The sequence below is a fragment of the Arvicanthis niloticus genome, chromosome 2 (genome assembly GCF_011762505.2).
Source record: "Arvicanthis niloticus isolate mArvNil1 chromosome 2, mArvNil1.pat.X, whole genome shotgun sequence".
NCBI classification, from domain to species: domain Eukaryota; kingdom Metazoa; phylum Chordata; class Mammalia; order Rodentia; family Muridae; genus Arvicanthis; species Arvicanthis niloticus.
In genome coordinates, this window is record NC_047659.1 from 81,333,221 (window position 1) to 81,354,864 (window position 21,644).

The 21,644-nt window shown below is 34.7% G+C and overlaps 1 protein-coding gene across 1 annotated transcript in view; it reads left to right on the forward strand.

Moving 5' to 3' along the window:
* Nucleotides 1-21,644, forward strand: part of Kif18a (kinesin family member 18A) — a 54,558-nt gene that overhangs the window by 10,212 nt on the left and 22,702 nt on the right. Inside the window, exons 4-12 of the mRNA XM_076929406.1 lie at nucleotides 796-900; nucleotides 1,223-1,333; nucleotides 3,398-3,595; nucleotides 5,145-5,321; nucleotides 6,800-6,874; nucleotides 7,066-7,178; nucleotides 9,704-9,866; nucleotides 14,324-14,488; nucleotides 17,929-18,050. Of these exons, the coding sequence (XP_076785521.1) occupies nucleotides 796-900; nucleotides 1,223-1,333; nucleotides 3,398-3,595; nucleotides 5,145-5,321; nucleotides 6,800-6,874; nucleotides 7,066-7,178; nucleotides 9,704-9,866; nucleotides 14,324-14,488; nucleotides 17,929-18,050 (1,229 nt within the window). The remainder of the gene's footprint in view (nucleotides 1-795; nucleotides 901-1,222; nucleotides 1,334-3,397; nucleotides 3,596-5,144; nucleotides 5,322-6,799; nucleotides 6,875-7,065; nucleotides 7,179-9,703; nucleotides 9,867-14,323; nucleotides 14,489-17,928; nucleotides 18,051-21,644) is intronic.

Consider the following 21,644-nt stretch of genomic DNA (forward strand, 5'->3'; position numbering starts at 1 on the left):
TTATCTGCCTTGAGCAGATAGGTCTTATAAATACTGTCACAGTCTCTCTGAATTCATATGTACATCTGTCCTGTTGTGGTTTTCTCCGCTTCTGGTTTTACAGTCACTCCACTCCCTCTTCCCTGAACCTTGAGGAGGGTGAGATAAAGACATCCTATTTAGGGCTCTATAGGATCCAATTCAGGTCATCAAGCTTTCTTGGTGTGTACTTTATGTATCTCAAACACTTCTTGGGACATCTAGGCTGGCCTTGAACTCTTGATCTTCCTGCCTCAGATTTCTTTATGTTGAGGTTATAGAAGTATGTCAACAAACTCATATTTGTGATCACTTTTGTGTGCTCAAATTTTGAATATCTGGTAAGCCAAAATTCATTCGTGCTGCCTCTTATATACAGTAAAAGATAAACAAGCTTCAATCCTTACTCTGCTGTTCATTTTATAACCATGGACAAATGAGAGGAACTATTACTATTGTACCTTAGACTAGAGCTAAAAGATACCTGTAAAAAAACAGTACCTGTTTCTGAGTGGACTTTGTTTAACATTTAGTCTCTAAAATTGGTGTGTTTTATAGAAATAAGAAAGTCGGCTTATCTTTATTTTGTTAGTGTTACCAAGTTAGAAATTAGTGGGTGACAATACAATTCCAATTAAAATTTTCAATTGCAAAGTGATCAGAATCTGTAAACCTTCAATCAGCAATTTGTGTGTGAGATAATCAGTTATTTTGACATCACTGTTATTGTGGTTATTTTATTTTTCTTTTTTTTTTCTTCTCCATCCCCACCCCCAGATATATAATGAACAGATTCGTGACCTCTTGACAAACTCAGGGCCACTTGCTGTCCGGGAAGATGCACAAAAAGGAGTGGTTGTTCAGGGTCTCACTCTATACCAAGTATGTTTATGGATGTCTCTTCTTTCTGTTGGGAAGCAAGTCTGCAGGTTCCACTTTTACCAGCTATTAGTTTGACTCTACTGTGTTTGAAAAAGAAATAAACTAATGGAATTTAAGACTAAAGTGAATTACAAAGGATCTAAGCCCTGAGTGACTGTCCAGGGTCACAAAGGCGCTAGTAGAATAGAGATCAGTGCTGGGGATAGCCTTATTCTACTGTCTCTTATTGAATAGTCATGTTACAATGTTCTGATGAAACAATTGAGGAATATTTTTTTCTTTAATTCTGGCTGAAAATTTTCTTTTCTATTTGAACTCTTAGCCTAAATCTTCAGAGGAAATATTACAGCTACTAGACAATGGAAACAGAAACAGAACACAACATCCCACTGATGTGAATGCTGTGTCTTCGCGGTCTCATGCTGTTTTCCAGGTAACTGGCCTTTACTTTAGGCTCTGATTGTTAAGTTGGCATTTAAAATAAAGCAAAGCTCATGAATAGTTTTCATATATAGCAATAAAATTTCATAGACATCTCTGTTCCTCAAGACTTCTGTTACTTTGCAACTTTGTTTGTTTTACTTTGTTTTAAGACATAATCTCATTAAGATGACCAGGTTGGTCATTGAGTAGCAATGGCCAGGCCTGATTTTTGTTTTTGTTCCTTTTATCCCAGCCTCCTAAGTAGTTGGGATTACAAACACTATAATACCTTGCCTATTAAAGTCAAGGTCATTAACTTGCAGAGGATATTCCATACAGGATTAAGTTGCCGCCCTAGCTTACTTTGTTCTTAAAAGTACTTCAACAACAAGAATATTTAAAATTGAGATGATGTATGTCACATACATGGGGTTTTACTTTTATGACTTAGAGAGTTTCTTGAACATAGAGAATATATCAAATAGAAGTAGTAACGTAGAAGTGGAAGATACTGACCATGTACTCAACTGCATTCCTTAGGAATTTTTCAGCTGACACCATATCAGAAACACTGATACTTGTGTTCATTGTTTGTAGTTTCTGCTCTTATTTATACCCAAATGGTTATGTAGAGCTGTATTTTAAAGTATGCTATATGAAATTCATTTATTTTTCAACTTTAAAAAAGAGTTATAATCATCTGTATGTCTTATGGTCAGCATGTATGTGGGTGTACATATGCCATAACAAAGTACTTTGGGAAATCAGTACTCTCCTTGCACCACAGTTGGGTCTGGGAACTCTTAACTCGGTCTTTAAGCTTTGCAGTTAAGCTCTTTGACCATGACACTAGCCTGTGAAATCCATCGTGTCAAAAAGCAATTGTTACAGTTGAACATATCTAAGGTAGTTAAATCATTCAGTTAGTGTCCATTCAGTAGTTTCATCTTTTCTCTTCCACTGACATTTTCTTCATCAGTACTTTATAGAGAAATGTTTATGACAGTGAGATTTCTCTAGAATGGATTAGATCTTGCCTTATGTCTTATGTCTTCATCTCCCTTCCACCTATCATGTTAATATCTTTAAAAAAAAAAAAAAAAAAAAAGCAGCTAAAGATGGTTACATAAGGAGCTGGGGATATAGCCCAGTTGGTAAAATGCTTGCCTAATATATGTGAAACACTAATTTCAGTCTTCAGCACAATTAAACTTGGCACAGTGACTAAACCCTATAAATCTGATTGGTGTTCCAGAGGTAGAGGGGTTCTGAATTCCAAGATCATCTTTGACTAGTAAGCTCATGGTCACATGACCACCTGTCTCAAAAAAGAAAAAAAAAAAAGTTGAGTGGATTATACCTTCCTGGGCAGCTGAAATTCTTGAAATGATCAAATTATTACTGAACAGTTTATTTTCACACATAGGGCTGAAAGTTTTGGTCTGGTGTCAGCTGGCCTTATTGCTCTAGGACCTGTGGTGAGGCAGCACGTCATTGGGGGTTGATGTTACATACCTTATAACCTAGATGGGAAATTAGATAGGAATAGAGAAGAGCTAGGGCCCTATTCTTTCCTTGAAGGAAAACCACCCATGACCCAAAGTCCTTCCTCCCACTTGTTTTCCTCTTTGTTCCTTTGTTCTTTGTGGAGTATAAGAAACAACGTCTTGGCATACCATATGTCTAGGTTGTCCTTCAAACTTCTGAACTCATGTGATTCATCACCTATAGCCCAACACATACACATACCCTTGCCTGAAAGTAGCTTGTGCTATACATAGTTCTAGAACTACCAAGGCACCAAGGTGGAAAAGACAATTAGCACATGGACATTTTGAACAGCCTTTAATATCAAAACTCATATATACAAGTCTTCATGTTAATATTTAATTAATTAATAATATTTTTACAACTTTAGTAATTCTGGCACTGATAACATCAGACAGATAATATGTTATTTGTTGCTTTTTAAAGGGAACATGACTATGTCTTTATGTATATATTTTTGAAAGTAAAGTGTTTTCTTTAATTTTATTAAAATTTACACTCCTTTTCCCCTGTTCTATAATTTAAGATTTATTTACGACAACAGGACAAAACAGCAAGCATCAATCAAAATGTCCATATAGCCAAAATGTCACTCATTGACCTCGCAGGATCTGAGCGGGCCAGTATTTCTGGTACTAAAGGGACACGATTTATAGAAGGCACAAATATTAACAAATCTCTATTAGCTCTTGGGAATGTCATCAACGCCTTAGCAGATACAAAGGTAGGTACTGTATGTATACTTGATAACTATATAACATGTTGTAGATGTAGATGACAGACTTTATCTGAACCACCAAATACTGCTGCATAAGTGTTATTTTGTGTCTGTTTCATAAGAGGCTATTTTTGTCTGTATGCATTTTCATGGAACTTGGGATTGAACCCAATACCTCACGTGTAGTAGAAAAGTACTGTACTTCTGGTTTCTTGAGACAGGATCTGAGTGAGTTGATTAGGCTGGTGTTGGACTCTCTAGCCTCTTGTCTCGGCCTCCCAAAGCTTTAATTACAGGCTCAGTACTGGTTGCTTTTTATCAGATACCCAGCTTTGAACTTCATTGTCAATAACTATGCAATGATCACTAGATGGCAAAAATGACAATTAATTGACATGAAGACATAAAAATCCCTTTAGGCAAACTCTTTAGTTAGAATGTTATAATGTTCTATAAAATTGAGGTAATATAAAAGAAAGGTTTAAGAAAAAGAGACATGAGGTCTGAAGTGTAATTATATAATAGAATGTTTTCTAAAGCTTTGAGGCATTTAAAGCTTTTTCATGCACTGTATACCGGAAGTACTTGTAGAATGTAGTATATTTGACAGTGGGTTAAGTTGTTTTTAAAGTGTGAAAATTGAAATGAAAACAGACTTAAAAGCTTTAGGAAAATTACCATTGATAGTAGTATTTTAACTTAGAGTAATGTATCTTAAAATTATTAGGAAGACTGACTTAAGAGGGCAAGTGATGGAAATTACATGACCATTAAAAAACAACATGCAATTAATTTAAGATATACATATTAAATATCATTCATCTAGAAGTAGATTCCCTAAACGAATTCCAAATCTCTGTACAGTTTTGTTAATACCATTTTAACATTCACTTTGAAAAATAAACACATTTCAGTTTTTTCTTAAAAAGAAGAGAAAGAAAAAACAGAATGCTTTATATTCAGAATTGAAAATTCAAACATGCATATCATATACTACTAGTTTATAAAGTCACTTCAGCTTCTAGGAATTTGGGTATGTTTGTTTCATTGATGTTGGTTTTTGATTGTTTGATTGGGGTATTTTGTGGTGTTTAGGAAATATAATCTTGCTTTGCCCTCCAGGCAGCTGGGGTTACAGGCACATGTTGCCATACCACCCTTGTGTCATCTTTTCAGTCATGTAACATGTTACCTAGAACTAAAAAAATTAACCTTGATAGTTTTAAAGTTTGTACTTAGAGATGTCAGTTTTAGAATTTTATTTCCTTGTGTATACATGTGCATGCACGTTGAGGTCAGGGGATAACTTCTAAAGTGAGTTCTCCATTCTGCCATGTGAATTCTAACAATTGCACTGAGGGCTTGGGGGCGGCCACATTTCCCTACCTGTCCGCTGAAGATTGGACTTTCAAATATTCACTGGATAGTAAAGATGAGTTCACATCAAGTCAAATACCAGTTATATCACTGGACATTGCGTACCTTCTTCTAATGAAATAGTACTCACTTTTGATTTATATGTGGAAATGGAATAAGAATTCTTTTGTTCTTTCAGAGAAGAAATCAGCATATTCCTTACAGAAATAGTAAGCTTACTCGTTTGCTGAAGGATTCTCTTGGAGGAAACTGTCAAACTATAATGATAGCTGCTGTTAGTCCTTCCTCTTTATTCTACGATGACACATATAACACTCTCAAGTATGCTAATCGTGCAAAGGACATTAAATCTTCTGTAAGTGCATTTACTTTGACTTTGTTGTGAGAATATTAAGTATATGTTATTTTCATAACTCTAATCAAAGTCTTAATTATGGTCTAGTTTCTGTTAAGGAATTTGCCAATTCTTGTTAGAAATGTCCTAACTACTGAACTCTAATTTAGTGACACTTAATGCATCTTGATCACTTTCCAGTGGATATTGTGATTCATTCTTATGGGTGCTTGAGTTCTTTAGTGCTGTTTTCTTCATATCTTGGCACATGGTGGTTGGATAGCACCAGGGAATTAATCAGCCACAAATTTAATCTATTCAAATTTATTTTTTTATTCAATATAATAAATATTTACAAGTGATAATACAGTTTCTCTGAGCACCAACAAATAAGACCTACCTCAGTTTATAACATTATTTACATGAATTGTATAACATTATGATAGTAAATTTTCATATGCATAATCTTGTGTTAAATCAAGGAATATCTGATCGTGAATAGCTGGGAAAATATTTTTTACTATAATTGGATACTTTAAAAAAAAAAACGATTCAGGGGGAAACATGCCTAATTTAAAATTACAAATCCTCTCAGAAGGGACCTCAGTTAAATTGACTTGATGTCTCATCAACCTTTTCCTTTCCCCTTTAAGAGTCTGAACATACACAGTGTATCATGGTGTGAGAAAGTCCATATACTATTTATATGAAAGGTCAAACTATATAAGTGTACAAAGATTTTCACACATTTTCATATCCTTACTCCAACCCATTGTGGAGGTTTTTTTTTTTTTTTTTTTTTTTTTTTTTTTGGTTTTTTTTTTTGGTTTTTTTTCGAGACAGAGTTTCTCTGTATAGCCTTGGCTGTCCTGGAACTCACTCTGTAGACCAGGCTGGCCTCGAACTCAGAAATCTGCCTGCCTCTGCCTCTGCCTCTGCCTCCCAAGTGCTAAGATTAAAGGCGTGCGCCACCACCGCCCGGCATTGTGGAGGTTTCTAGTTTTGTTTTTGATGCTAAATTTTACAACTATATGGGCTTAAATGTGAAAAAATTTAAGTACTTGATTCTAACTCACTTAAATAAGAAATGTTTAGTATATTAAAAACTAACTATATGGTTAATTTTCTCCTGACTATTCTATTAAAGTACCAGTGGGGTAATACTGTTGTAGAAAATGTAAAAAATAATAAACTAATATAAATACAAACCTAAAGCAGAATTCTGATTTTCTTAAAAGAAAAAATAGACAGTTTTTATTAAATGGTAAATAAATGCTTAGAGTTTTCTTTTTTCAGTAAGCCAATTTGTTTATAATTTCATCTGTACATTCAACATACTCTGTTCCCAGATTTTAAATATGGTCATAATTAATCATGCTACTCACATACTTAATAGTTGTCAAAAAGTGAAAATTGGTGGGATCAAATTAATGAGGTATAATGCCACTTTGTGTTATATTTAACTATATGATTATAATCGTAATTTCTATTTTCAACAGTTGAAGAGCAATGTTCTTAATCTCAACAGTCACATATCTCAGTATGTAAAGATCTGTAATATGCAGAAAGCAGAGGTATGTCTACATAATTGTCTCTGGTTCTTCATTTAAGGGATATTTTATTCCTTATTGTTCCAAAATTTGATGTATTTCCTATTAGAGTGGAAATCTGGCTTAACTATTATTTTTAGCTGAGCTTTTGCTATGGCCATATAAATGGAGACAAATAATTTGACTTGTATTTTAATTAGTGTTTTCTGTGCTAGATTTTAATGTTGAAAGAAAAACTAAAGGCCTATGAAGAACAGAAAGCCCTGACTGACAGAAATGACTGTGCCAAATTAGTACATTCAAACACGGAAGACAGAGAAATTGAAAGGTAAAGGTCTTCAAATCTCATGAGAAATATATAGTTGTAAAATACAGCTTTATGTTTTATTAATCATCATATTTTGTTATATATCATCTATGTGTATCTACATACACTCAATTCAGAAAATCATGCCCATTGTATGTGACACAATTATACAGATAGAAAAACCAGAAAAACACCCTCGTTATCTTATCTGGAAAGTTAGTTTATTTTGAGCTGTGCTTTCTTGCCTTAGTACTTGTGCAGTTTTATGAAAATCTGTTCTGTTTTTATTGATTCTGTGTGAAGTTACAAACCCAGTTACTAATTTTAAGTTATTATCCTAGTGAGCTCCACAGTGATATAGAATGAGAGAATATTTCCTGTCCAAAGTGACCCAGTCAGGTTTGTATTTCTTTGTCCATTGTCTTTATAGGTCAACTCATAAACTTATCATAAATGATTGAGGAAAAGTGTCCTTTTGAACAATGTTACTGTATTTTGGATTTCTTCCTAAACTTTATTTGTGGCTTTGTAGATTTTGTTGAGTTTTACAAGTATTAATTTGACTTGATCACAACAATCTTCTTCAATAGAGTTGAAAGAGGTATTATGTTCCACAACTGCAGAATGCAAAGTGTGTGTGTGTGTGTGTGTGTGTCCGTGTTTCAGGTTTTTAATTATGTGTGTATCTGTGTGAACATATGTATGTGCATATGGGTTGAATCTCTCTGGAACACAGGCAGTTGTGATCTGTCCAGCATGAGTGCTGGGACCCATGCTTGCCGAACGCTCTTAACTGCTAAGCCGTCGTTACACTACCCTAACTTTCCTTTCTGGTAAAATTATTTGGATGAGAGATGATTTGATCCAAGAAAGTGATGAGTTATTTATGTATAATGTTATGTATCCTTTAACCCTTTGTAATTTTTCCTCAGAAGAAGCTGTTCCACTACTCTATGCTGCTCCTTACCGTCACTCACATTGGACTTTAATACCATTAACAAAATTTGACTTCCCAAAACTTCAGTAACATTTTTGTACATTTTGAAAAAGTAATGGAAATATATGCAGTATTTTCTGACTCCAGAGTATTTGTAAAACTGGTATACAAAAGGGAAGAATAAAAAGAAAATACAATTATAAACAACAGATGTAAAATCTGCTCTGATTTTGCCAATGAAGCGGTAAAATCTAATTCATTGTGTTGCACCTAAAAACATTAGTGTAGATTTTTGTTTTGTAGTTAATCTAAGCAATCTAAATGATTAGGAAGTAGTTACTACTGAGCCCCATACGGTTTATTTTTGTTTTATGTGAGTTAGGTTTTAAGACATTCCCTAGAAACCCTTGATACTGATTAACTTTCTCTATAAATAGTAAACACCAAGGAAAATAGACCAAAAAATATTATAAATTTGACAGTATTGAACTCTGTACTTGAATTAAAAAGTTACAAAAACTAAAATATTGTCTTGGAGTATAACCTAAAGATGTCTTATCAGTTCATTCACTGGCGCTCGCATTGGTGTGATACAGCACAGTGCATTCACAGTGTTTGCATAGGCTGCCTATGAAACAGGCATCAGCTTTACAAAACTACAGTCAGTCTGTGTACTGTGGCTTAATGAGTTTCTTTAAGAACTAATGATATAAATTGGCAGTACCTTTGCCACAGATCCTTATAAATATATTCAAAATTCTGCCGAAGGAACATTTGTTTTTAAATGTATAGACTTGATTTTTATTTTAAGAACTTTGTAATGAATTTTCTTTAGATAATTTTGTACATGTGGAATTGTCTATATGACTAAAATACTGTTGTGACCAATGGTGTTTGTCCTGAAAGGACAAACATTTTCTCAAAAATTTTCATAGGATTTAATCAGTTTTGAATCATTGGGTCCTTGGCATCTATTAAACTGCACAAATTTGATTCTTCAGTTTGCCCTTTGGAAAAGGAAATCGCAGCCACTTTTCTAGGTTTGCCACATTGTTAATGTGGATGTTTTGGGACCTGCCTGTGTCAGTTGACTCTCTGCCTAACTGTAGGGGGTACCTTGCCTTATGGTCTAGTTTTACTATAATAATCTTTGAGGCTAAAACTGGTTCTCTCATTTTCCTAGGGGGCCATGGAGATACCATATGATAATGCCTCCTGTTTCGTTTTCTTCACAGTTGCCAACACCAAGCAGCACATGATGCTTCAGTGCTACTGTGGCCGTGAGAATTGCCATAGTACAGATCCAGGCTTTTCATTTCTACTAAGCAGTTAAACTACATATGACAAAATCCAGCATATTACTAATATCAGAAGCCTTGTGACACCTAAATATTTAAAGAACATGATTTTCTCTGTAGCAGAACAAAACCTAAAGTAATAGAAATAAAGTTGATACTCTCACCTAAATATTTTGCGATGGGAGAAAGTTGTTCGGATCTATTTATTGTTTATGTTAAGTCTAATCTGAATAATACGTGTTATTTAAGTAAGCTATATATTATATAATAGAAATTTAATGAAATGTAATGCTGTATTTTCTTTTTGGTAGATTTCAAGAAATTCTGAACTGCTTGTTCCAGAATGGAGAAGGCATAAGGCAAGAATATCTGAAGGTAGAAATGTTACTTAAAGAAAATGAACTAAAGTCCTCCTATCACCAACAGTGCCATAAGCAGATAGAGATGGTGTGTTCTGAAGACAAAGTGGAAAAGGTACTTGGCTACTGTATCCCTAAACTACAGAGAGCATGGAAACATCTAACCTCTAGAGATTTGATAAGCACTGTTTCTTACTCATTTTCTGAAACTTGGATATAATTTCAGAAACTTTGCAAACATTTAGGAAACTTTAAAAAACAAACATTTACTTGCATTTGTTCCGTGTTTGAGGGCCTGTGAGTTCCTAGGGACAGTAGAGACAGCCTGATCAAATGCAGACAACACTCTACAACTTAGACCAAGAGGGGATTTTTTTGTTTTTACTCAGGAAAGAGTATTTTATCACTGATCTTGTTAGGCATGACTGTGTGGTCTTAATAAAGATCTAACCAAGTTCAGTGTTATACTGTTTTTAAATACAGTGGTATGTTACTCTCTCCTTTTCAACTCATAGACTGTTCTTACTACCCTACCCTAGTGGTTTGAACCACTAACAACACATTAGCTTAAAAATAAGAACCTTCGGCTGGGCAGTGGTGGCACACGCCTTTAATCCTAGCACTTGGGAGGCAGAGGCAGGCGGATTTCTGAGTTCAAGGCCAGCCTGGTTTACAGAGTGAGTTCCAGGACAGCCAGGGCTACACAGAGAAACCCTGTCTCAAAAAACCAAAAAAAAAAAAAAAAAAAAAAAAAAAAAAAAATCTTCAAATACAGCCTTCATGCTGTGGGGGAGAGGAGAGATATACCAGGGGGAAATGAGCAGGTGTAAGAAAATTACCTCATCTGAAGACTCAATAAAGGTGTGCATTTCAACATGGTTGTGGTCTGAGCTTTAACAGCCTATGTATTTTACTTAGAAAATATCCTAAAGTTGACAAATAAAATGGCATCAAACCAGTGCTACCTCTGGGAACCTGGCAAAAGTAATACAAAACTACCCTGAGAAATAACCCAGCCCAGAACTCTGAGATATCCCCATAGGAGACTCAGCATATAAGACAGAAACCCAAGATTTCAGACACTGAATTTAAGGGAAACTGTAAAAGTAGCTAGTAATAAAAGAGAAATGGAAGATAAAAGAATCAAAAATAAAGACTCCCAATAAAGAATACCTCAGTGTAAGGAAAACAAATGTTTCAAAAATTAAAGGACTTATACACTAGAATTTTTAAAAATTATATTATCATACAGTATCAGGCAATGGTTCAGAAGTTTACATATATTAATTTGCACAATTGCCAAAAAACTTCATAAGGTATTTAATATTCTCCCTCCTAAACAAGGCTATAAGCAACTCATTTTGTCCAAAGTAATACAAGACCAGAGATAGCTGAGCTATGATTTAAACTCTAGGAAACTAGTGCTAGAACTTGTGCTCTTAGCTCTGTTGTTTTGCTTGTGAGATAATCAAAATTGTTGCATCATAGTAGTAGGGTTTTGGTTTGTTTTGGGGAGGGGATTGTTTTTCTGGTTTGTTTGTTTGTTTTGTGTTTTTTTTTTTGTTTTTTCACAAAATAATATTGACAGCTAAAATTTTAGAATCATGTTTTCTATCCTATGATCTTTTTTTTTTTCTAAACATTTTGTGTGTTGAATGTATAAAGCTCTTTCAACCCTGAATGGGGAAATGTGCTACTTTTATTCCAGAATTTACTATACATATTTAAGAATGTGTTACCAAACATCCTTTTTTTGTAGAATAGGGTAGACCATTGGAAAGTGTCCAGAATGCCAATCATAGAGAATATATTTAGTGGACATTAGAAGTCAAAATTGTTCTTGTGTTTTCAGGTAGGGTTTTTCTGGTGTTCTATTGTCTTCATATCTATAGGTCACTTCCTGGCCACATTTCAGGAGTCACGATAACTAACATTGATAAATGTTAGGGCAAAGGAAATGTAATTTCCCAGTACCTTCAAGCAGGTATAAACCCTTTATCTTCTTTTTCAGATAAATCAACTGAAGACCCATTGAGGTTGACTTTTCTGAGTAGCAGAAGATAGTCAAAATGTCACATCTCCCACTTAATTGCTGTATCACTCTTTTTTTTTTTTCCTTTTTCTTTTTTTGGTTTTTTGAGACAGGGTTTCTCTGTGTAGCCCTGGCTGTCCTGGAACTAACTCTGTAGACCAGGCTGGCTTCAACCTCAGAAATCCGCCTGCCTCTGCCTCCCAAGTGCTGGGATTAAAGGCGTGTGCCACCACTGCCTTTCATTCTTAAGCTTCAAGTTTAAGACCCTTTCCTACCATTAAATGTACCTTGGACTTAATAGATCTTTCTTTATAGAGACTCTGTCTACCAATAGAAATACTTGTTAAAATTGTGAGTTTGTGTAGATAAATATTTTCCAAATCAGTAAAAGCTTTTGAGAAAAATAGCATTGATTCATGAATGCAACTTTATGCCTAGCTGCATGACATCTGTATTCTCTTATCTACTTTTTTGATATTATTTAGTGACTTTACCCTCTGTTAGCTCCTGATAGCTGTCTCCTTAGAGGTCTGCTAGAGCCTGACGTATTCACAGCTAACCATTGATCTGATCAAGGGTTCCCAATGGAGGACTTAGAGAAAAGACTGAAGGAGTTAAAAGGGTTTGTGGCCCCATGAGGAGAGCAACAATACCAACCAACCAGAGCTCCCCAGGGTCTAAACCACCAGCCTGGCAGCACATAGGGAGGGACCCATGGCTCCATCTGTATATGCAGGGAAGGATGGCCTTGTCGGGCATAGGTGGGAGAGGAGATCCTAGGTTCTACGAAGGCTGAACACCAAGTGGGGGGGAAATTTGAGGGTGGGGAGGTGGGGGGTAGGTAAGGGCACATCCTCATAGAATCAGGAGGAGGGGGGATGGGCTAGGGGGTTTCTGGGTGGGTGGGGGAGGGAATGGGGTAAGGGGATAAAATTTGAAATGTAAATAATAATAAATAATAATATCCAGTAAAAAAAGAAAAAAAAAGGGAATGAAGAAGGTTGTCTCAGTGGTTGAGAGCACTCGTTGCTCTTGCAGAGGACCTGGTTTCCGTTTCTAGCACCCAGTGGTGGCTTGCAACCATCTGTAACTGAGTTCTTGGTTACCTCATAATTTTTTCTGACCTGTCAGAAGCAGGAATACACATGATGTACATTCTCCCATCAGAGCAAAATGCTCATACGTTAAAATAAATGATTGTTTTGAAATTTTTTTCTATAGACTACTTAAAAGGCTAATAAACTGTAAGTGTTATAAAAATTATTTTGACCCAGTGACTCCCCTGGAAGGACCCACACCTTCATGTAACGACTACAGGTGCTTCTACCAAAGTTACAACCTTTACAGTAGTGCATCTGTTATGTTAGCATTTTATATTCTGTCCTTTGTTCTGGTTTGGGGAGAAAATGGGTGTTTTGTTTGTTTAAGCAACAGTTTTGTTTTGCAAAGGTTTGCTGTAAGAGAAAAAAATGATTTAGGATATAATTAGAGAAGTGACAATAAAGAGGTTACAAACCCTGATAGGAATGACATTGCTTATCAACCATGCTCTCTGATCATTTGCCCGTAGCCTCCTGTTAGTCTGCTTTTCCTTGACTATTTTATTTTCCCTGTGGGGAAGTTAAGGAAAATGTATAGATATCTAGAATCTGACTCTAACTTAATGACAGTCACATTTGCTTGACACTAAATACTTGCAAGCTAATATCCTCTACCAAATTGAAGATTTTCCTATGCCTGAAAATATTAATAATGAATAATTTTTAGAATCATAATTTATTACCTAAAGAGGACAAGATCTTTAACCAAGGATACATAGCTCTGTTTATTTATTGGTTCCTATGCTCTGTTTGTTCTATTCACTGAGGACTCCCTGTTTTAGGTACACCAGCCTGTGTGGTGATTATTTAGTTGAATGGACATTGACAAATTACCCAGAGACCAAGCTATTTTAATCCATAGTTCCCATTTCAATGTGTATAGCCTTTGGGGTATAAGAATATCAGAAGACCAAATATGACCAGAGGTATCTTACAGAGATGTAAAATACCAAATATACTCAGCATATTCATTTTGGTACTTGGCCTGACCATAGGCGAGGTCAGGTATTGATAAATGGCTCTGATACATTTTTCTCTGTCATTTAGAACAGGTAAATTAAAACAGTAAAACTTTTTTGTTCTTCAAATCTTTCAGATTGGAGAAAAGACAAGACCAGAGTGTGCATGCTTTTTTATTTTGATTAAAGAAATCATGAAATTTATCTAACCTTATATGAACTTTACAAATGTAGCATACAAAAAAACTCATAGTTTTTCCATTTAACCACTGCATTTCTTAAGGCCATAAACTCTCAAAATGTAATTTTATAAATGACTCACAATTGATAACCGATTTTGCCATGATATTTTAATGAGAAAATGGGAAGTATGGCTTAACATAATGTACTATATCAGCATAAGAAAAATGTATTTCTTTTTTAGTGTTGTACATATCAAATATAACAATTAAGTATACTAAAATACACCCTTGTGTTTCAGGCCACTTGCAAACAAGATCGCAGACTTGAAAAGTTGAAAACCAAGCGCTGTTTCCTAGAGAAAAAGAAAGAAGAAGTGTTGGCACAATTGGATGAAAATACCAATTGGCTACATCAAGTGGAAAGTGAAATGCGACTCTTAGGTCAAAATGGTGATATTCCAGAGGTACAGATATGTACATGTATTCAGATTTAGCTTGATAAACTAAGCTCCTTATGGTTCTTTTCTTGTTGAGTACATGTCTTTCAAATAATAACTGTTGCCCTATTTCTCTAGATTGACTTTCTTCACTTTACCAGTTTTAATGAGTATGACTTTACGCTCACTAATTACCTAATCGATTTGTGGTTTCTATTTTCAAAAGATTCAACTTATTTTTAAGTATTTATAAAGTAGCTGTCTTTATAAAGTAGCTCTTAAGTTAAAAGTAATTCTGTTTCAGACTACTTCAGGCTTCATCATTTAGGCCTCTTTATCTTTTTCCACTCACAATTTATTTTTACTTGAGAAATTTTTTTGTGACCCTGAATATATAAGTATATAAGAGAAAAAGCATTTACACATTATAAATAATACAGGAATTTATATTAAAACCATTTCGGGGGGAGTGTGTGTGTGTGTGTGTGTTTACCATTTATTAAATGCAAAAGCAAATCTGAATACTAATGAAATCTTGTTAATAGAGTAATGTTTTAGAATTAATCAATTTTTACTTTTATTTTTTTATGATCTGGAATACCAAGAATGTTAACTTTTTATAGTGCATAATACATAATAACAGAGGTTTATTTAGGGCCATTTTTGGAAACAATTGAAAATCCATGATCACAAGCAAGTAAAAATATATTTAATAACATTTTAAGAAGCTCATGTTCTCAGTGATCTGTAAAGTAATACAGTACAATCTAAAAATAAATTTGATATTTAGATGCTGAGGAACGGTAATAAGAAAGTCTTTATTTTCCCTAAGTAAACCATTGTGTTTCTATAGAATATAAATCTTTATATGTACAGTAAAAATACTACAACTTGTAACACGCAATAGTCTTCAATGAGCCAGAGTGTTTCAGGGAGCTTTTATTGGTATTGCACAGTGCAGTCAGAAAAACATCTTCCTAGTTACATATCTGATAATGGATTTATTTGTGATTGTTATTTTCAAAACCATGTACTATGGTTAGATTATTCCCAGTACCCATATTCAGTTTTATGGCCCAGTATAGGAGTGCACCCACCAGTTAAGATAGGAAGTGAGTAATTTAAGTCTTAAATTTGATACATTTATTTAAAAATTACTTAAAGTATCTGTAGGTTTAACATGGTACTACTTGCGTTTATCAATATTGTAGTGTTTATAAAGTTAGTATCATTGAGGCACTATCAATGAATTTAAAGTTTTTAATATGGTCATATATAAATTTTCAAAAGTAGAATTTCCATTTGTTAAGAGAGTGCTCTGTGTAGCTTTGGCTAGTCTTGTATATTTTATTATAAATATATAGTAATATATTTATAATATATTATAAATAATATATTATATAATAAATATAATGTATTTTATAATATATATTATATAATATAAATATATATTTATAAATATATAAATAATATAAATATATTATAAATAATATATTTATAATATATTATTATATATTTGTATATAATAATATATAAACGAAGAAGGAAAGAGTTCCAAGTTCTACCACCTGGCTCCTATTCTTAATTCTATTTTCACGAGATGTTTTCACAGATGAAACAATTGCCTACTTGTAAGCACTTATTTCCTGTATAAACAAAGTGTAACCTAACTTCACAGAAGGACTTACCCATGGTCCTGCAACTCTCGACAAAGACTGCTTCCTTATGACTTTGAAAGACATGCTGTTTTCACTCTATGCTCCTTCCGTGTCTACTCTTTAGTCACATCTCTACCCAGCAGTAATCCTGATTCAGGCTCCCATCTCTCACTATCCTACTGGAACGCTTGCTCTTTCTGACTTCTCCACTACAACTAAACTAAAAATTGGAGTACTAACATGACAGTGTCAGTGTCCTGCCCCTACTATAAACTGTCTGTCTTGGGTGAACAAACCTGGCACAAGCTGGTTTCTAAAACTGGCTGTCACCTCCCATTGTATTCTTACTTCAGCTGTTAGTAGCTGACTTGTTCTTGTTAGAAAAGGCTGTGGTCTTCTCATGAAATTTGGTCATTGGTGAGACAAGAACACACTAAGATTGCAATATTGGTTTCCCAACAAGGTCATCTACTCTAGATCCATGATTCATTCATTTGGTAGGAAGATTGGTCGCGGAGGATAAAAGATAAGGAAGAGCTGGTTTTTATTATGTAAGATAGTTATTTTGTAAGGAAAACCGATGGAACAGTTTACAAAACATATTTATACACTTACTTGATTTTCTAACTGACAAACTATAAGAAGATCAAGGAAGATGAGTAAGTTCAGCATTTACACTTTAGTCAAGTAAACTGATCTCCATAAAGGCCATGAATTTGGCTTGAGCTGACATTTGTTTCAAGACTGAACATATCCCTAAAAAATCAAATGACTCATAGGTCAATCCTCTAGACATATCCCAGTTCCATAAAAAGTGTTTTTATCCAAAATACATGATATATTTCTTAAAGTATAAAGGTGAGTTATGTAAATGAATTGTGCTGGCTAGTTTTATGTCAGCTTGACACAAACTAAAGGCAATTCTAAAGAGAAACCTCAGTTGATAAAATGCTCTCACAGATTGGTTTGTGGGGGAAATAAAATAGACCAGAAAGGTGTATGAAAATATCAAAATGACATATCAAAATTTTTTAGAAGAAAATTCTAGCCATATCTCTATTGTTTATTAGATTGTTAGCTAACCAGTCAGAATGTCCCCAGAAATTCACTTTTCCATTAAACAGTTAAAAATGCTAAAACTGCTGTTTTATTCATACTATCCACTGAGCTTATATTTTTTTATTTAAGTTTTAGTACGTTTCAGGGATGCTGAATAAATTATAGATCATAGATTAGAGGGTACCTGGCCCTAAACAGAAGAGTGTTTAAAATTTAAAAATATTCAAAAAAAGTATTTTTCTTAGATGAAGAATTTTGAGGGTGGGGGACAAGATGTATAGCATGCAACTCCAAACACTGGCTTATATACTGAACTGCTCATAGTCCATCCTTGGGTAAAATGTTTCTGCTAGTAGAAATGGAGCTACAGAGTAAATAAATAGCGTCATTAGTCAGCGTCATGGCAGTGTTGAGAGGAAGGGGTTGCCCATCTTTAAATGTAGTACTCAATGCCTTTTTGGAAAAAATTATTACTGTATGAAAGTATTATAAACAAATTGGATCTTCAGAGAAGCTGTCATAGTATCCCTTCTGGATGCCAAACATTTTATTTTCTGAAGACATTTAAACCCTTACCTTGCTGGTAAGTTCTTCACTGCCTATACCATATATCTTATTTCTCAGTGTTTTGTATATTTAAAACTAAATAAATAAATAAATAAATAAAACTTGATGCCATCATGAAATGTTACATTGCAATTATATAATTCTTTTAAAAATCTAAAATACATTTTGCATTATTGATTCTAGGGACTCAATAAAGATCTTCATTGTCACCATTTACACCTCCAGCTCAAAGACCTGAGAACACAAATGGAACACATGGTGACTCTAGCTTGTCTCCAGGAGCAGCATTACAGGCAGACTGAGGCGTAAGTACATGGAGCTAAACAACCTACCAGTCTTAACGCTGCAGACTGAAAGTTTCTGGGAACAGAAGTCTTAGCTTGCCACTGCCAAGAAATTGAATTTTATCTGTTAAGGGCTTCATTAATTTGAGTTGTTTGCCAGCATCACAAAACACTGAAGAAAAAAAAAAAAAAAAAAAAACCATTGAGACAGTGTGCAGCATGTGGTTCTTTTCCTGGTAACCAATTCTTTTATGGTTCTTTATAGGTTTTCACTGAAATTCTTTTGAGTCATTGGTAATCCTAAAATAAGTTTTTGGTGACTCTGCCTTCTTAACCTTATGCCCTCTACACTCAAACCGATACCAGAACTATAGTTTGATGACCCTCACCTGCATCTTCACAACTTCCAGTCTTGGTCCCTGAGACATACCTTGTGTGCCAGCCCATCCTTCTGTGTTCATATGAGGCATGCAACAAACAAGAATACTGTTACAAAAATATTAGTGGGAAAAATTGTATAGCATGCAACTCCAAACAAGAATATTAGGGGGAAATTCCACATGCTCAGGTCTCATTACTATTACTAGGTCTTAATGAACATCAGGTGTCTCAAATATTTCATACTTTTTTTATTAAGTAAATAATTTTCTTTGACAGTTTCACACAGGTACAAAATACATACCACCCCCACCACCTGCACCCTTTCCCAACTCAATACTGTCCACTCCCCTTCTTTCCTGTAGGTCATCTTTTCATTTTCCTGTCTATTTGAGGGGTATTTGTTTTTTCTTTATTTCTTTGGTCTGGTTTGGTTTGGTGATCCAATGAGTTTATCCACACCTATCTGTGTGATCATCAATTTGGATCTATCTATTGAAGTTTGCTGGGCTACACAACCGAAGACAATGGTTCCTGAATCTCCCTGAATTCTATCAATTGCCAGTAATTCGGCTGTAACTGCTAGGGCAGCTTGAGGCCCTCTCCTGTCCTCAATTGGTTGTTGACAAAGCCATTCTTGTGTGGGTCCAATGTTGCCAACCACAGTTGTTTTAAATTCATGATTGCAGTGGTTGTTTCGATTCCAGAGGAAGGCATTTGCAGCACTTCTCCATGTCTTCCAACTCTACTTTGATAACATTCTTCAAGCTTTAGAGGAGGTGATGTAAAGCCTCATTTAGGCTGAGCTCTTGGCCACTGTGGGTCTCCAAATTCACCTCTGTTCACTGCAGAGACATCTCTGATTGAACTTGATAGTATCTATGGCTATAAACATAGAAGCTTGCAAGACAGTGATGTGCAGTCGTTTTAGTCCAACAATAGTAAGTTCCACTTAGCCAATGACTTCCCTAGCACAGGTTGATAGCCAGGCTTCAGTGCCAAGCATGAATTCTGTCCCATGGATTATGCTTCAGATCTAGTCAGTAGTTTACCCCACTTTTGCACAGGTGGAAGTACATCTTGACCAGAAAACTGGTGGGGTTTTGTTTGTTTTGTTTGCACTCCTGGAGTTCAAACCTGAGTAAACCCACTTTTACCCAACTTTTTTAACTAAGTTAGAAGCAAATTTAAATGAAATAGAGGAATTTCTGGATGCATATGAACTACCAAAATTAAACAAATCAAGTAAATAATTTAAACAACAACAACATGAACCAACAAGAAAAAGTCTCTCAAATAAAAAGTTCTAGCACCAGATAGATTTACTGAAGAACTGTATCTGACCTTCAAAGAACACCAATACAATGCATATTGTTCTTTAAGATGGAAAAGGAAGGAATGCTTCCTAACTCCTTATGAAGCTACTATTATCTTGATACCAAAAACAAGCATGTGTACACACATTACAAGCAGTTCCCTTGATGTATACAAATGCAAAAATCCTTGCTATAATACTGACATGCTGAATTTTAAAAAATGGCATTAGAAAGATTAGTCGTGATGAAGTTAGCTTCATTTTGTAGATTTGGGGGTTCTGCATATGTAAATCAATGAATGTAATGCATCACAAGAATAAAAATTACATGATTATCTCCATAGACATAGAAGAGGCCTTTGATAAAATCCTACATCCAGTCATGGAGAGACTAAGATTAGACACAGCATGCCTCGGCATACTAAAGGCTGTATATACATTGTGCAAGATGGAGAAAAACAAAGCATTCTAAGATCAGAGATATAAGACAAAGGTGCCCATTCTTTGCGCTACTGCTAACTATAGTGCTTGAAGCCTGAACTAGGCATTAAAACAGGAGAAAGAAAGGGATGAAAATAAGGAAAGTCAAAGTTTCCCTCTTTACAAATGATATAAAGTGAAAGAACTTATGACTTTACCAACATAACTCTCATAACTTTGCAAATAGCAGGATAGAAAATAAACACACGAATATAGCAGCCTTCCTTTAGCTCCAGTAACAGATATACTGAACAGGAAGTCAGGATTCAAGTCAATCTCATTCATAATAACCTTGAACAATAAAGACTAGGAGTAAACATAACCAAGAAAATAAAAGACCTACTCAATGAAAATTTTAAAACACTAAAGAAAGACATTGACATGAGTAGAAAATAAAAATGTTCTTATATTAACTGTACTGCTCACTAACAGTATTTTTCTTCTCAAATTCTTTCAGTTTATGATTTGCCTAAAAAGTGTGGCAGTTTCTTTTGTCATTTTTTTAATAAATCAATTAACAATTAGGTAGGCATTGCTTTGAAGTTATATAAAATGAGATATTCTTGTCTCTTCTTGCTGTCATTCAAAAATAAACCTGTACAATTAAATTTTTAAAAGCACTGAAAAAGACATTGAGGAAGCACTAGAAAATTAAAAGATCTCCCTTCTTCTTGGATTGGGAGATTCAGTCTTTTAAAAATGGTCATGCATCCTAATTTTTCTGTAACAGGGACCTCACACTCAGCCCCCGTGCTCACTGTGGATCTGAGCTACAGCAAATCCCATCACTTGTTACTACTCTGGTCACATGCAGGAGCTTAGGCATCCAGAGGTGCAGTTGTTTTATTTAGCCCCACTGTGTTTATTAAATCAGGCATATAGATTGATAGTGCCTTAAGTAAACTTTCACCTTAATAATGAGATAAAATGGATTCTGATGAATTTCAAGAATCTGTGGACCAAAACATTTCAAAAGCAATGTGGCATTGTAGCAAGAGAGTAAACTTTAGATTCGGTCTTCAATTCTGCTTATTTTAGCAATATATCCTTGTAGGAATTATGTAACATTACTAAGCCTTAGATTTCTCATTCCTAAAAATTCACTATTAACATAGTGCCTGAGTTCTTAAAATCAGCAAATTGGAAAGGTGTAGGACAGTATGAAGAGAGTGAACAAATAAAATTTCAGTAGTCTTGTTAACATCCAGAAATGATAGGATTTGCCTTAACTCTCGCATGATGGAGGCAGAGGCATAAGGATTGCTGTAAATTTGAAACCCTCCTGGTCTATGTGAGAGTCTAGCTTTAGAAAAGAATTACAGTGAGGACAGGATATACTTGATGTTAGCAAACAGTGATGCCTGTGACAGCACCCGCGATGGAGTACTTTGGGAACTCAATACTAGCAGTTTCTTAAGGATTTGTTGGGGTCATCTCCTACA